General features: G+C 38.6%; 1 protein-coding gene across 1 annotated transcript in view; it reads left to right on the top strand.

Moving 5' to 3' along the window:
- Positions 1–15,473, top strand: part of LOC140239127 (probable serine/threonine-protein kinase roco8) — a gene marked incomplete at its 5' end in the record, with an annotated part of 151,377 nt that overhangs the window by 120,894 nt on the left and 15,010 nt on the right. Inside the window, 6 exons of the mRNA XM_072319011.1 lie at positions 937–1,126; positions 3,613–3,728; positions 4,369–4,508; positions 7,256–7,517; positions 8,570–8,761; positions 10,585–10,687. Coding sequence (XP_072175112.1) covers positions 937–1,126; positions 3,613–3,728; positions 4,369–4,508; positions 7,256–7,517; positions 8,570–8,761; positions 10,585–10,687 — 1,003 coding nt within the window. The remainder of the gene's footprint in view (positions 1–936; positions 1,127–3,612; positions 3,729–4,368; positions 4,509–7,255; positions 7,518–8,569; positions 8,762–10,584; positions 10,688–15,473) is intronic.

Consider the following 15,473-nt stretch of genomic DNA (forward strand, 5'->3'; position numbering starts at 1 on the left):
AAGAAAGTGTTTAGCGGAAGAGCAATATTTCCACAGAAATGACGAATTTAGTTAAATCATCAGTTGTCTACCATTACGTACAGGTTAAGAGTACAAGCTTAATATTCTGCAATCACGTACACATGTCCCTTAAGATATTTCGTTAGGATTTTGAACTGAATCAGATCTTTGGAAACTATGTTAAATGGTATTCAAATGCATGTGCAGTACTATTCCTCACGGACGTTCGCTGCTTTGGACATGGTAAACTTCAGCGGTGAATAAAAACTTGTTCCTCTGGGAAAATCCTAGTATAATTGGGTTCATATTAAAGCTTGAGTTATACTCTTTCAGGTCAGATGAATGATTTGGAGAATGTCCCGCTTTTTAAATTTTGCCTTGTTTTGGCTCAATTGTACATCGTTCAAAATTCTGACCCATCTACATACAGTAAACGTAATCCAAATTCATCTTATTCTATTTAGAGGGTTTCACTATTCAGTGTTTTATGTGTGTTTTAGCCAGTTAAGTTCGCTTCTCGAGGGTCATCCTCCTCGTTGTTGGATTGGCTAAAATACCAAAAGTTGTGAAGAATGTCGAAAGTTAGGATGCTCAACACATCCTCTTTCTTTGAAGAGCGGGAGTAAAACGAGCAGTAACAGGATAATTACATGTACTTATATTTAACTTCAAAGACTTAGTCTAATAAATGAAGCGATCAAACACGAGTTGTAGCCTATACTATAAGATCGGCACACTATCCGCACAGTCTGTGAAAAATATAGACCAAGAAACGATCAAATAATATACTAACGTGTCATGAAATAAGCAGTTTGAACTTGTTAACAAATAGGCTGTTTTCATTTATGTCTGTAATTTGCTTATGTATATAGATTTACATGTATGCATTTATTATTGACATTTTGTGTGACTGTTAACATTTTTTTTTTTGTTCAGGCAAAAGGGAATTCTAAGTCTGAGCTCACGTGCCTCGAATTCATCACCTTTTGGCTGAACTCTATCTTCGCTCACGCTGTAGCACCCTCTACAACCACCAACAGCACTCAACTCCAGAAATCGCCACCTATATTTGTAGTGGGGACACACCGAGAAAGTGTTGGTGATAGTGGAAAGGTGAGAAGAAACAAGGGTAGATGAAATATTCATTAATCAAATCCTGTAATAAATTTCTTTTGAAAGAGGTAATTTTATAGGGAGTGTTTGTTTGTTTGTTTGTTTTGTTTTGTTTTGTTTGTTTTGTTTGTTTGTTTGGTTTTTTTTTTTGGGGGGGGGGTAATTACAGGGTCCTAATAACGATAATCCCTAAGAGTCCTTCGTGAAATACGAAGCGGTCGGCATACAATTGCTATCTTCATGGTTCAGTATACAAATGATGCACATGATAGAGTGCGTTAGTGGAGGCGTATAGCGCACTCGAGGGTATTTACAATTGAGAAACATGCACGAGGCGAAGCCGAGTGCATGTTGCACTACATTGTTAATACCCGAGAGTGAGCTGCATCTCCACTAACGCCACGAAATAATCCTGTGCATCATTTGTTTTATAAAATGGGTCGAAAATTCGAAAACTAACAGCATTTTTCAGCGTTTTTCACGTACCTTTGTGGGTCAAGACGTCCGAAGATGTTCGTCCAAAACATTTACGCACGTCGCACTCGGAAATCCCGCAAATATAAGTATGATGGGGGGGGGGGGGGTTTAGGTTTCCGGACACTTAAGTTCCCGCATGAAAACTTACTTATTTTACATAGAATATGCATCCTTTACCTTAAAGACTTGATAATATAGACTCCTCATAGGCCTACTAGACAACATACTTTGAAAACGGCGTGAGAGGTTAACCTGCTAAATCGTTGGATTTGCCCTTCAAAGTGACTCCATGTACGCGTCCGGTCCCACAACGCTTGGTCTACTGTACTGTACGTATAAGAGTATACTCAGTACAGTTTTACGTACGCCACACATGTTATGCACAAGGGAAGAAAGGCCGGCTGGCCGGCAGCCCGAATTAGAAGTTGTTTACAGGATTGACAGCGCGTATGCATGCAATTCAGAGGAGCCGGCGGGCGCACAGACGATCGGCAATAGGATTTAACACGCAGTGCAATGGGACTAAAATAACCAAAGCATACGTGACTCATTTCAGCGCTTTCTATTGGCTACATTCTTGAACCCATTTTATGATTTTGTCTATTTGACTGCCTACGACACTCCTACTAATGTTATTTCATGACATAGTTATTATCATAGACTGCCGGGTTTGCTAAACGTGTATTCAACCTGCTGTCCTAGAATGCGAGATACCTGTAGCAATGCTTGACTCGAGTTATTTTTTAAATAGATTATTTTTCTAAATAGATGGTGTCCAGGCTTTATACTTATTTCATTTTACTGTCACAGGGCCCTAATAGTCTTGCCCGCAGAGGCTGAATGGTGTTTTTACCGACCGCCTAATATTTCATGTGGCTTAAAGCTATTTCGAGGGTGCTGAATGCATTTCCGGATGGTGCAACTCTTGCATTTTTCAGGGCTTTTAGACATTTAAGATGACCTCCAAAATGAACGCCAAAGTCTGGATTCTCATACATTTCTTATAAATGATGGCAAATAAAAAAAAAATGATGGTTTAATCAATGTGAAGCATTTTGAATCTGATACTCGATAAAAAAGAAAGAAAGATTAAACCTTTGTATCCATGAGGATATTGAAATATCGAAAATGCCTGAAAAAAAAACGCGACATCCCAGTACAAGTATTTCCTTATAAAATGGTAATTAAAAAAAAAAATAAATAAAAAACTCTGCCCAGGACTCCTTCATTATCCGCTTGGACTTCAAATCGTATTCAGCAGAAGCGTCATACGAGGAGACTGTATAGAAACTGATTCAAATGAACGATTATTTTCATGGCTCAAACCATTTTCAAATTTTGACAAAATAAATTGCTCGAACTGCAATATCACTACACACACACACACACAAACACACACACACAATTATAAACATATCATAGAATCTCAGTGCATTTTACTGGTGCATAATGCATGATATACAACTACATAGATATTGTCGCATAGTGATTTCCCAATGTCCTTTTTTTCGTACGTTCATTTCTGTCGTCGTTTCACTCCAATGCCTAACGTTCTAAATGGCTAACACAAATTTCCACATGTCATGAATATAAGTTTCATTGCCAAAACAGTGTTAAGTTTTAGATTTTGTCTGAAGTTTTATGACATCAATCATGATTTGATGTTACTACTGTTAAGCATCATTTTTTTTCTTAAATTTTGTTTGCTTTTTTCTTTTTCAATTCATGCTTAGTACTCTTTCATTTAATTGTATTGTGATTTCACTGTTACTTGATCTTTAAAAGAGCTAACGTATAGATGAACGAACTGAAACATTGACTGCTGTTATCCCTCAAGAACAAACAAACTGACATTAATGGAGATTGAGTAGTTACCAAACAATAACAACCCAGCCTAGTCCAGTTCTGTTACTAACTTCACCACTGCATATCCATTTCTCCCTGTATTTCTCTCCTCTCTTTCGTTTCATGACCGAAGAAGTAATGACCTTATTTTATGATTTTCTTTATTTGTGCATTGATAGGTGGAAGACGCCTTCGAGAAGATTAAGAATGCGGTGAAAAACAAGCCGTACCAGAACCACGTGATACCTCGGTATTACGCTGTAGAAAACAGACTCGGGGAGGCTGATGAGCAGGTGCAACTAAACTTCGTATTGTTTAACCATTTCTGTGTCTTCATGGTTCCATGCTAACCTGGAAAAATTAAACTGTACATTACTTGAATATGAGACCATTCTAAAGCAAATAATTTTCACATAACAATAAATATATAATGTACTCTTAAATGAATCCCACAAGGATTGGAACAATCATCCCGAAGCATTTCCGCTGATCCCCACTGATCAGTTACTAGCCATCCAATACAATACTCGGAAAGGTGCAAGGACTATTTCGATACCGAAGAAACACATACATCTTAAAGACTCAATGATTATTGCTGGAATAATCAATGCAGTGAAAGATTCATTAATCTGAATGGAGCATGCGGCTGGAATAGGGAGGTAACTCACATCTTGTGTGTGTTTAGGTGGGTATTATCAAAATTTTCCTCAAACTCTCACTGATGTGTTCCACTTATATAGCTGCATTTACTGAACCAACATGTCTATGAAGGTGAATTTGCCCTTTAATACTTCTTTAAATAGCAACGACGACTGAAATTTTGTACTGGTTGGTAATGTTTTGTAACAAGTGAGTGAAGTCTACTATGCTGGTTCCTACGCATAATTATTATATAACAGGTTATTCTTTTGCTGTCCCCCCCCCCCCCCCCAGATTGCTGATCTCCGCAAACACATCGAGAGGGTGGCAGAAAAAGAGCAATACATGGGCCAGGAAATGCCGATTAATTACTTGCTCTTTGAAGAGGCTGTGGCTGCGCAAATAGTGAACTTTATCTCCTTCGAGCAGGTACGGTGCGACACTTTCCATCCGGTTTTCTTGACGTGATGAATATCAAAAGCACTGGACCTGCGCACAACCGAGCAGTACTTACGACTCTTTAGGGCTCACACCTGTAAATAAAATGGACTGTCCCAGACCCCTTCACAAATTCGTACCAAAGATACCAAAATAAATGAAGAAAAAAATTAATTAAAAATCAATGATGTAGTTTGGCAAAAAAACTGAATAGCTGTAGATATTGAGTATGAATTCCTCTACAAACTGCATTTTGGTTGGAAGATGAAAGCTTTTCTGATGGAATTTGAGGGGACTATATTTCATTGGGTACGTGTACGGAAAATAGGTGATTTTTTGAGTGACAAGAACTCGTAGTCTGGCTTTGCGGACCCATGGACAGAATTAGAGCAGAACAACCCACCCTGGCAATCTGATGGATGAAAGGTAATATCTCACTTATTCAGGTTAGTGAAGATGAAACACCTCATTTCTCCCAGCTATTTTGCAGAATTTTGTGAAATTTGAATTTTAACACACGTCTCTATGGGGAATTATTTACCCGTGTGAGCCCTATAGAGAATGCACGCAATACATGCAAGTCTATGGGAAGTATTCATCCCATACAAGCTCTGCTGGTTATGTTGATCTTGTATTTTGTCAGATCTCACTTCCTCCCTCCCCCTTCTCCTCCCTACTCTCCCCCTCCCTCTACCTCTCTCCTCTACCCCCCCCCCCCAACTCTATCTTGCTACAATTTCTTTTCTTAATATTATGTTCTTGTGGTACTAGATCTTAGTAAATAGCAGTCATCAGTATCACACAACTTTGAATGACTTCTTGTATTGTGTATCTTGTATTGTGTCAGATCTCTCTTCCTCCCTCCCCTTCTCCTCCCTACTCCCCCCTCCCTCTACCTCTCTCCTCTACTCCCCCCCCAACTCTATCTTGCTACAATTTCTTTTCTTAATATTATGTTCTTGTGGTACTAGATCTTAGTAAATAACAGTCATCAATATCACACAACTTTGAATGACTTCTTGTATTGTGTATCTTGTATTGTGTCAGATCTCTTCCTCCCTCCCCCTTCTGCTCCCTACCCCCTCCCTCTACCTCTCTCCTCTACTCCCCTCACTCTTCCTTGCTACAATTTCTTTTCTTAATATTATGTTCTTGTGGTACTAGATCTTAGTAAATAGCAGTCATCAGTATCACACAACTTTGAATGACTGTGTTAATCTTGTATTGTGTATCTTGTATTGTATCAGATCTCTTCCTCCCTCCCCTTCCCCTCCCTGCCCCCTCTCTTTACCTCTCTCCTCTACTCCCCCCCCCCCTCCTCAACTCTGCCTTGCTACTATTTCTTTTCTTAATATTATGTTCTTGTCACTAGATCTTAGTACATAGCAGTCAGTCATCAGTATCACACAACTTTGAATCACTGTGTTATTTTAATGTATTTCTTTGTTTTGGCTACCACTGAAAAAGCTCAAAATACATAAAGTTAGTCTGTTTGACAAAACAAAGTCTTATCAAGTACTTTGTAGGCTATAAGGTGATGATGACACACCCACAATCTAGGATAACTGCCTGGATCTATGTATTCATCTTATGAAGAACTGATCAAAACTGCAAGATTTATTAAAAAAAAAAAACCCTAAAGGGCATGATTTTCTAAAAGTGTCCCTTTGAGAAGCTTTATAATCCTTGAAAGTGTAATTTCTCATATGCTGTAGGGGCAAATATCATAAAAAACACATTTATGATGTTTAAAAGTCAAATAAGAAATAAGACCTCCACTATAGGGCTCACACCTGTAAATAAAATGGACTGTCCCAGACCCCTTCACAAATTCGTACCAAAGATACCAAATTAAATGAAGAAAAAAAATAATTAAAAATCAATAATGTAGTTTGGCAAAAAACTGAATAGCTGTAGATATTGAGTATGAATTCCTCTACAAACTGCATTTTGGTTGGAAGATGAAAGCTTTTCTGATGGAATTTGAGGGGACTATATTTCATTGGGTACGTGTACGGAAAATAGGTGATTTTTTGAGTGACAAGAACTCGTAGTCTGGCTTTGTGGACCCCTGGACAGAATTAGAGCAGAACAACCCACCCTGGCAATCTGATGGATGAAAGGTAATATCTCACTTATTCAGGTTAGTGAAGATGAAACACCTCATTTCTCCCAGCTATTTTACATAATTTTTTGAAATTTGAATTTTAACACACGTCTCTATTGGGAATTATTTACCCGTGTGAGCCCTTTAACGCCCATTAGTCCCGTACTACCCACAATCCCTTCTATTTTCGTCTCATCCGCAATTCCGTATTATACTCTCCATAATCATAGTATGTCCTTGATTCCGAAATGTCTGCGATGCCCTATTGTTCATAATTCTACGCTGTCCATAACCTCCTTTAAGTAATAATCCGGCGCTATCAATGATTCCGTAATTCAAAACCATAAGTCAGTGCTATAGTTGGGTTTGTTTGTTTGTTTGTTTGTTTGTTTGTTTGTTTGTTTGTTTTTTCGTTTTTGTGTCCTTAGACACCCTTCCCTAAAAACCAACAACAAACAAAGTCATCAACAAATATTGATCCAGTTTAAACTCATATTTTTCTGCTAGGAAAATGGGGGTCTTTTTTCTTCTATGCCGCTATTCTGTACTAGAACAATTGTTCTCTAATTTCTTCCACTTGATTACTCGTCAGTAATGTGATGGCAAAATATTTTTATCCTGTCTCCTGCAGGCTAGAGAGATAATGCGGCCTTTTGGTATGGACAGTGACGAGGAGCTGGTCACCATGCTCCATTTCTATCACGATCTCGGGTTCATTATCTACTTCGGAGAAAAGGGCAAAGAGCAGGAGAAAGAGAACAAGAAAGAGATGGAGAAGGAGGATAAGGAGGAGAAGGAGACAGAAGCGAGTCACCTAGACAACCTCGTTATCCTCCAGCCGCAGTGGCTCATCGACGTCTTCAAACAGGTCATCACAGTGCTGAAGCACGACAGAAGAGTACGTTCTCCCGCTGAAAGGTCAAGTGAAAGCAGCATAGTAGCGTGTGGTTAAAGGCATAATTTACCATTTGCAGATGAAAGCATTAGTGCTTTAAAATAGTTCTAAAATGTGAGTTAGGGATAGAAACAACCACTGTCAAAATTTGAATCCGTATAATCGATGTTAAGTGTTGTTAAATACACGAAATGTGAACAATAGTTATAATAAAAATGTTTCCAGACTAAACCGTATACAGTTACGGTTTACTGAGAAAAACCCTGATATCTCCTTATATTTTAGGTTTTATTGCAAATATTTCATATGGTAGGATGTTTTATGATACAACAGACCTACACATATGCATCAAATGTGATATCTTGAACATTTTTGAAATCACTGCTCCCAAAGGTAAACTGGACCTTTAACAGAAAAGCACAAAATAATGTATTCGAGATTTTATTCGATCTACCGCTATCAATGGCCACCAGAATTTTAAGACCGAAAGTCTAGTTCAGGATCAATCATGACTTTTGCATATTAATACGTCGTGACTGGATCATGTTATCAAATTATCTTGATGTACAAGTATGTATCATTTTTTTTTTTTGCACCGTTTCGTAGTTGTTATTGTTTTAACTGATCTAAATGATCCTGATGAAAGATCAAAGAGTTTAGTTATCTATAAGTGATAGATTCTATTTTGAAGTGGATTTCCCCAAATTTCATGACATGTTAACAAATATATAATGAGTTTAATCGTCACATGTGCGATGCTTCATTTCATTTCATTTCATTTCATTTTATTGTTTCTGTATGGCACAATATAATCAACTCTGATCACTTTCAGAAATAAACACATGATTCATAATAATTCATGGCTGATTTTGCACATGACAGGTAATCGAATCATTGTGACATAGAACGAAGACATAATGATAACAAACAAACAGTCAAGGTACCATACAGGAGGATCCCCAGTAAGCCGAGCTTGATATTGGGGCCTCATACACAGATAATCATTGAAGATTTACTTTAGTGACAGCCTTCTAATCTCGTTATACCATTGGTAGGACGGCATTGTCAGTGATGCTTGGACCAAGCTGGAGGATGAAGGAATACTACAAGAGCGCCTCATCGATTACATGTGGCAGGGCTGCCTGGAGCAGAAGGGCTTCCTCGTCAAACTCATGGAAAAGTTTGACCTCATCTGTAAAGCTCCGCCCAAGAGTCCTGAGAGTGCCAACGGCGGTGCAGAAACAACGGTAACTCGTCGCATGATAAAGATCTTGCTTGCTAATGGCAAACTAGGGATGTGTTCATGATTAATTCCTAACTTCTTACACATAAAACACGGTTGCGTCCCATCTTACTTTGAGGAAGACACCGTTTCAAACCGCAGATTCAAAACGCATAAGAAGGTGCATTCACGATAACTTTGAGGGGGGGGGGGGGTCATTTATGCAAATCACGTTCACTATCGGCACTTCTTTCCAATTGCGTTAAACGGGAAAGCATAATCATAAAACCATGTAAAAAAGACCATATTCTGACGCCATCTCAACTATTTTTGGCTCACGTGAAGTAGCAACGCATGCTGAGCAGTTCTTTATTATAGTTTTATTAGATGCTAATAATCTTAGAACAATGTGCAGTGCATATCACGGAATATCACGGCTCCTTTCTAGAGCTGGAAAAAAAAGAGCATAACATTATTCCAGGCCTATGAACGGGGTTTAGGTCTCTTTGCTCTTGATCATCGCTTCAAAATACTGAATCTGCATTGGAATATTCAGCATTAAGACGTCAATATTATGTACACAACAGCTGCACTGTGAGAAGCGTGACGTGTTGAGTGCTTTTCATTGTGCCTGACGTTATCGGTTATGCAGCTGCAGAAGTGTCCCACTGGAGAATGGCGCCTTATTATTTTATACATCATCGTATTGATGTTTATCCCTTCCACAGGTCTCTTTTTTCTCTAATCAGAAATTGCGATAGTTAAAGGGATCGTACAGTTTTGGTTGAGACCTAATTTCAAGTTTATAACATTTTTTTTTTAATTAGATAATGAAAAACCTCTTACAAAATATGAAAGAGCATGTAATTCTATGAGGAATTCAACGTTTATTTGATGAAAATTGGTTTTGAAATGGCTGAGATATCCAAACAGAGCGATTCTAATAAAGTGCGGGACCCACACTTTATACGATCCCTTTGTTTTCCTTTGTTTTTGGATGTGTCAGTCATTCCAAACCCGAATTTCAACAAATAAACTTGGAATTCCTCTTAAAATGGTATGCTCTGTACAAGTGTTTTCTTGGTATCTCGCAAAAAATTAAAAACCCAATTCTCATATCCACCAATACTGTACCATCCCTTTAACATAGAACACATTGTGGTACAGCGTAGGTGATGCGTTTCAGAGGGATGTGAAAACGAAATTACCATGTATATGGGAATTAACCCTTTTTTATGCCAATGGGTCAAATGTGCACTAATTTCACACACATATTATCTACAGCCAGAAATTAATGTGGCACATAGAGGGTTTATGAATTCCAAAAGGTTCACAGCCTAAAGCTGCTTTAAGGAAGAATGATTTGTAAACATGTGCTCCAGAGTCTGTGGAATCAGGCAGCCGGAATAACGCACTTCTTGAAGTAGGCCTGTACGACATAACCCGCTTACAAAGCGTGATTTACAGACATACATTACAGTACATTTTGTCTTCAAATGTTGTCGGGACTTAGCGGAGCTGTGGAAATATGCAGATTCTATGAATTGAGTGATATACATTGTGCATAAAACTCAAAGACGTGGCCAGAATTGCCCACAAATTGAGCTTGATCTGGGATAATCAGTGGTTCGCTTTTTCTTATCAGAAACTGCGTTTCATATCAGAACTTGATATCAAGAATAACTTTTTCATACTGAAGAATGTAATCGATTACGAATTTGTACTTTATTTAGAAGACTTACACGTAAATGTGATTTTGAAGTTGAAAGCTCTTCTGATTTAACCATGATGGAGATATTCTCATTCTGATTTGATTATCATGCACGTTCAACGTTTGCTATTTTCTAGAAGCAGTACTACGTCCCGTCCAGACTCAAGTCGGAAGACATGGAACCAGCCACGCTGGAGAAATCAGTGGAATGTTTCGTGGATTTTGGAGGTTTCTTCCCTGGTATGCTCAGTAAATTACAGAAGTAATATGTCAAACCTGCTTGACTTTTTCATTGCTTCTACCTAATTTTCTACGTTGCAGACACGCCAGGGGAGGTAGAAAAAAAAAAAAAAAACCTTGTGGTGTAATTTCACCTGATGTTAATATTGATTTGATTTTGATAAAGTTAATTCGCTAAAACATAATTGTCTTATTCAATGACGTCGAATAGATATTTCTTTCAAATCTTTCCGTATGGAAGATGATCGAAGGAGAAAAAAATGTATCCCTTTGCAGCAAAAACAATCCATGATAAATTATTTCTTTATTCTATTTACGATGACAAACGATGGTGAAATCAAACTCTTGACAAGAACTTACAACCAATTTCAAGATATTTTCTTTGTCTTTACGAACTACATTTAGAGGGCTTGTTTCACCGCCTGATGGTTCAAACTGTGCGATGGGAATCGGCACAACAACTGGTTTTCCTGTTCTATCGCAAAATAAAGCTCATGCCAGCCTATGGACACCTGACAATAATTGAAATGCTGTCACCTTCTAAAGCTGCCATCAAGGTGATAATCAAAAATAGGGCAAAAGCTTTGTAATCGTTGGGCCTAGTTCACAGTTCTTTCATATTTTTGTTAAACAATTTTTTCTACAGTTTCATGTTTTGCTATACTGATAATGTTTGGTATTACTTAACGTTAATGATTTACATATCGATGTATACAAATTTATTTTAAATCATTCATAAAAAAAAGAGAAGACGTTATGAAATATTTTTCTGTTATATGTTATATGTGACCGTACATCACAAAACGAACAAAAAGTCGCACCCCTTGATTTTACGTGAGGACTCAAAATAAAAAAGAAGGATGAAACGGGTCAACTTAGTCAAGATTGAGTTTTTCATATTTTTTTAAAGTACTACCCTTCTTCTACATTATTCTTAAGTTCATAAGATAAATGGAAAAGTGCATTTTCAGCAGTTTTCTGCAACTCTTTTTTTTTCTAGAGTAGAGATATCAGGTACGTCTTAGTGGCCCCTTTCATTTCTTGGTAACCCTTTGCACTTACTTCACTTTCAAGTCTGATAACTTTTGAAGGGATAAGGCTACTGCTTTGAAAGTCGGTAATAATCATGGTCAGAATGTTTTGATAGACCATGCTCAATTTCAGCTTAATCTAATAATACCTTTATTGTTGTTTCTCCAGTCGTTAACATCCTGTTCTTTGTCTCATTCATCGCACAGCTAGCACGGTTTAAAAGATTAAGCGCTTGAATAGACAGATATACCCCATACTTCAGAGCCTCTTTTCTCGGTTCACACTTTTCCAGAGTGTGTGCTTTCTTCCCAATATTTACATAGGTTAGGAGAGTCCATTTCAATTGAGCTAGGCATCATTTTTAAGCTAAGAGTCTGCTCTTTCACAATTTGTCTTTAACTAAAATTCCATGTCCGGCAACTTTTTATTTGTGTTGTGATGCAGGGTCACATATAGTAATTATTCATATGTGACCGTGCACCGCAAAACAAACACAAAGTCGCACCCCTTGATTTTACTTGAGGACTCAAAAGAGGTGAAATGGGTCAACTATGTCAATCTTGAGTTTTTCATATTTTTCGAAAGAGCTTTTTTTCTTCTACATTAATCTTTAGTTTGAGATCATAACACGAACGGGAAAGTGTGTTTTCAGCAGTTTTCTAGAACCCCTTTTTGGGGGGAGATTATAGAATGATCAGGTACAATGTATGTATTAGAGGCCCCTTTTTATTTCTTGAAATCCTTTGTACACTCTTCACTTTCAAGTCTAATAACTTTTGAAAGAATAATGCTACTGCTTTGGAAGTTGGCATTAATCATGGACAGAATGTGTTGATAGAACATGCTAAATTTCAGCTTAATCTGATAATCTTTTCATTGTTGTTGCTCCTGTGGTTGACATCCTGTGTTTTGTCCCTTTCATCGCACTGCTAGCGTGGCTTTGTGAAAGATTACAAAGTGCTTGAATAGACCCTGTACTTCAGAGCCTCTTTTCTCAGTTCACACTTTTCCAGAGTGTGTGCTTTCTTTCCAGTATTTATTTAGGTTAGGGGAGTCCATTTGAATTGAGTTATACATCATTTTAAAGCTTAGAGTCTGTTCTTTCAGAATCTGCCCTTAACTAAAAATCCATGTCTGGCGACTGTTGGTTTTGTGATGCAGGGTCACATATTCATTATAAATTTCTATTATGGGTGTGTGTGTGTGCGTAGTTATGTATTTACACGTAGTTAGCTGGACGTATTTCTGATATTGAGGTAGAGAACAACTGAGTGGCTCGTCTGAGTCACTTCTTCAGCTCCGACTGACTGGTGAGCATTAGTCAACTCGATCAACACCGCCGGCGCCACGTTTTCAAACGGGGGGGGGGGGGGGGGGAGGGGGGGGGGTAACATTTGTGGGTTTCATGAACTAACAAGTTAGAGGAAAATAAATGCCTTCGGAGTAACTTCATTTGCTTTTTCCGGGCTTCTTCAGGTGACAAGAAATAAGAAAAAACACAAAACAAAAACACAAAACAAAACAAAAAGGGTCTTCGACAGCGCATAAACAAAGGCTTACCACGCCTCGTATTTCAAGGTTTCTATTTCTTTCTAGTGCCACTCCCGCGGTAATAAAAAGAAAAAAAAAGTTGTGACATCTTATGTAATCCTTTGTATGTTTCACACACACACTAAAAAAAAAAAAAATCTGCCCCTACCCCCACTCGGCCATGCCCATGATGGATAAATGGGACATGTTAATGTCTTTATTGTCTGGTCGTGACAGAAGTCTGTTTGTTGTTGTGGTTTTTTGTATTTGTTTTTGATTTTGTTTTTGTTTTTGTGAAAGGTCGAGTCGATGTCTCCGTATTTTCATGTGACAGAATTCTTCGCGTTCCCATAAAATGCAACTTCTTGAACTCTTTTTTTTTTTAAATAACCATTTGCCTTCCTTTTCACACATCAAGGGTTATGTTCTCTAAACGTCAACATGGTCAGACCTGAGGTATAGTGACACGGCCGAGTCACGAAAGTGTTATTTTTACAAGTCGAGTTGAACAAATCGAACATGTCTTGCTTGTAACAACCTTTATACTCTTCAAAGTGAAATCAATTTTGATTTAAATAGCCTCATATAGTCTCGTGGTTAATTTTAATTCTTTGAGCATTCAATCGATAATTGTTTCATGACATTCTTTGTAGGTTCATTCGATTTAGAGAGAAAGTAATTCAGTCCAACTACTCAAAGTTTGCATTCAATTTCCCGCCGGGTCGTTCCATATCAGTTCTAAAACTGCAAAAGCCAATTCGCATGACATGGAACCTCCCCCTCCCACCCTCCCCTGTCAACTTCCATACACTTAGTACACAGTGGAGCAAGAGCTGAGATACCGCGATGTTTGTCATTCACATACCTGTGGTTATTGAATCTCGTTGTTTTATAAGAAAAAAAAAATCCAAAGAAATCAACAAAAAGCGTGCCCCAAGATCGCAGAATTTCGGGTCTGAAAATGCAAAATCTCCCTTTTGGCTTCACCGTTCCCGTAAAGGCACTCGATGAGAAAACATCTCGTAGGTTTTTCATGCCTCCGCCACGAAGTGGTGCCCGAGGCATTATGTTTTCGGGTTGTCCGTCCGTCCGTACGTACGTCCGTACGTACGTCCGTACGTCTGTACGTCCGTACGTCTGTACGTCCGTACGTCCGTCCGCTTTCGTTTACGCGATAACTTGAGTAATATTGACTGGAATTTTACCAAACTTGGTCCAAGTATAAAGTATGATGGGGCAACTACTTGATTAGATTTTGGGTGAAATCGGCCAAAGGCGAAAGGTCAAAGGTCAAGGTCAAATCATGAAATCGTATCCGTTTACGCGATAACTCAAGACTGGATCGAGCAAATTTCACCAAACTTTGTCGGAGGATGATGTATGATGGGACAATTACTTGATTAGTTTTTCAGTGAAATTGGACAGAAGTCAAAGGTCAAAGATCAAGGACAAATCCTAAAATTTATCTGTTTACGTGATAACTCAAAACTGGATAAAGCAGCTTTCACCAAACTTGGTCCAAGGATGATGTGTGATGGGGCAATTAGTTGAGTAGATTTTAGTGACATTGGCAAGAGGTCAAAGGTCAAAAGGTCAAGGTCAAATGCTAAAAATGTTGCTATTTCCCCCATATCTATGCAGTGCCCGAAGGTATTTTCTTGAAACTTAGTGTAGACATGTACTACTGCGTAAAGATTCTTCAGAGAGAGTTTCATGCCATAAGGTCAAAGGTCAAAGGTTACGTGAAAATGTTGCAATATCATTTTTCTTGTGAATGGTTCAATGTATCTTCATGGAACTTGGAACATACGCATGTACTGACTGGCAGGGATTATCTAGGGAATTTAGGGGTCATGGGTCAATAGTCAGGGGGTCAAAGGTCAAGGTCAACTCCTCAAAATTTTACTATTTCCCTCATATTGACCGATTCTGTGACGCGCTATGTGTATTTTTGGCATGGGCGCAGCCATAGTGGGTGTATCAGCCGACCCCCCCCCCCCCCTCCGCACTCCCCCACCCCTCTCCCTACATTAGCACGCGCGCAGAATGAAAAACTGCTTTAGCCAATAGGCGTCTCGTACTGAATGCGCGAATGCTTGCTAGTGCGCGAACCTTTGTTACAAGTGCGTGATAAACATGTTGCCCGGGGGTGGGGGAGAGCGGGGGGGGGGGGGGGTCGGCTGATACACCCACTATGGCTGCGTCCTGTGCCGTAAAATGTCTG

This window comes from Diadema setosum, chromosome 15 (genome assembly GCF_964275005.1).
Source record: "Diadema setosum chromosome 15, eeDiaSeto1, whole genome shotgun sequence".
Lineage (NCBI taxonomy): Eukaryota > Metazoa > Echinodermata > Echinoidea > Diadematoida > Diadematidae > Diadema > Diadema setosum.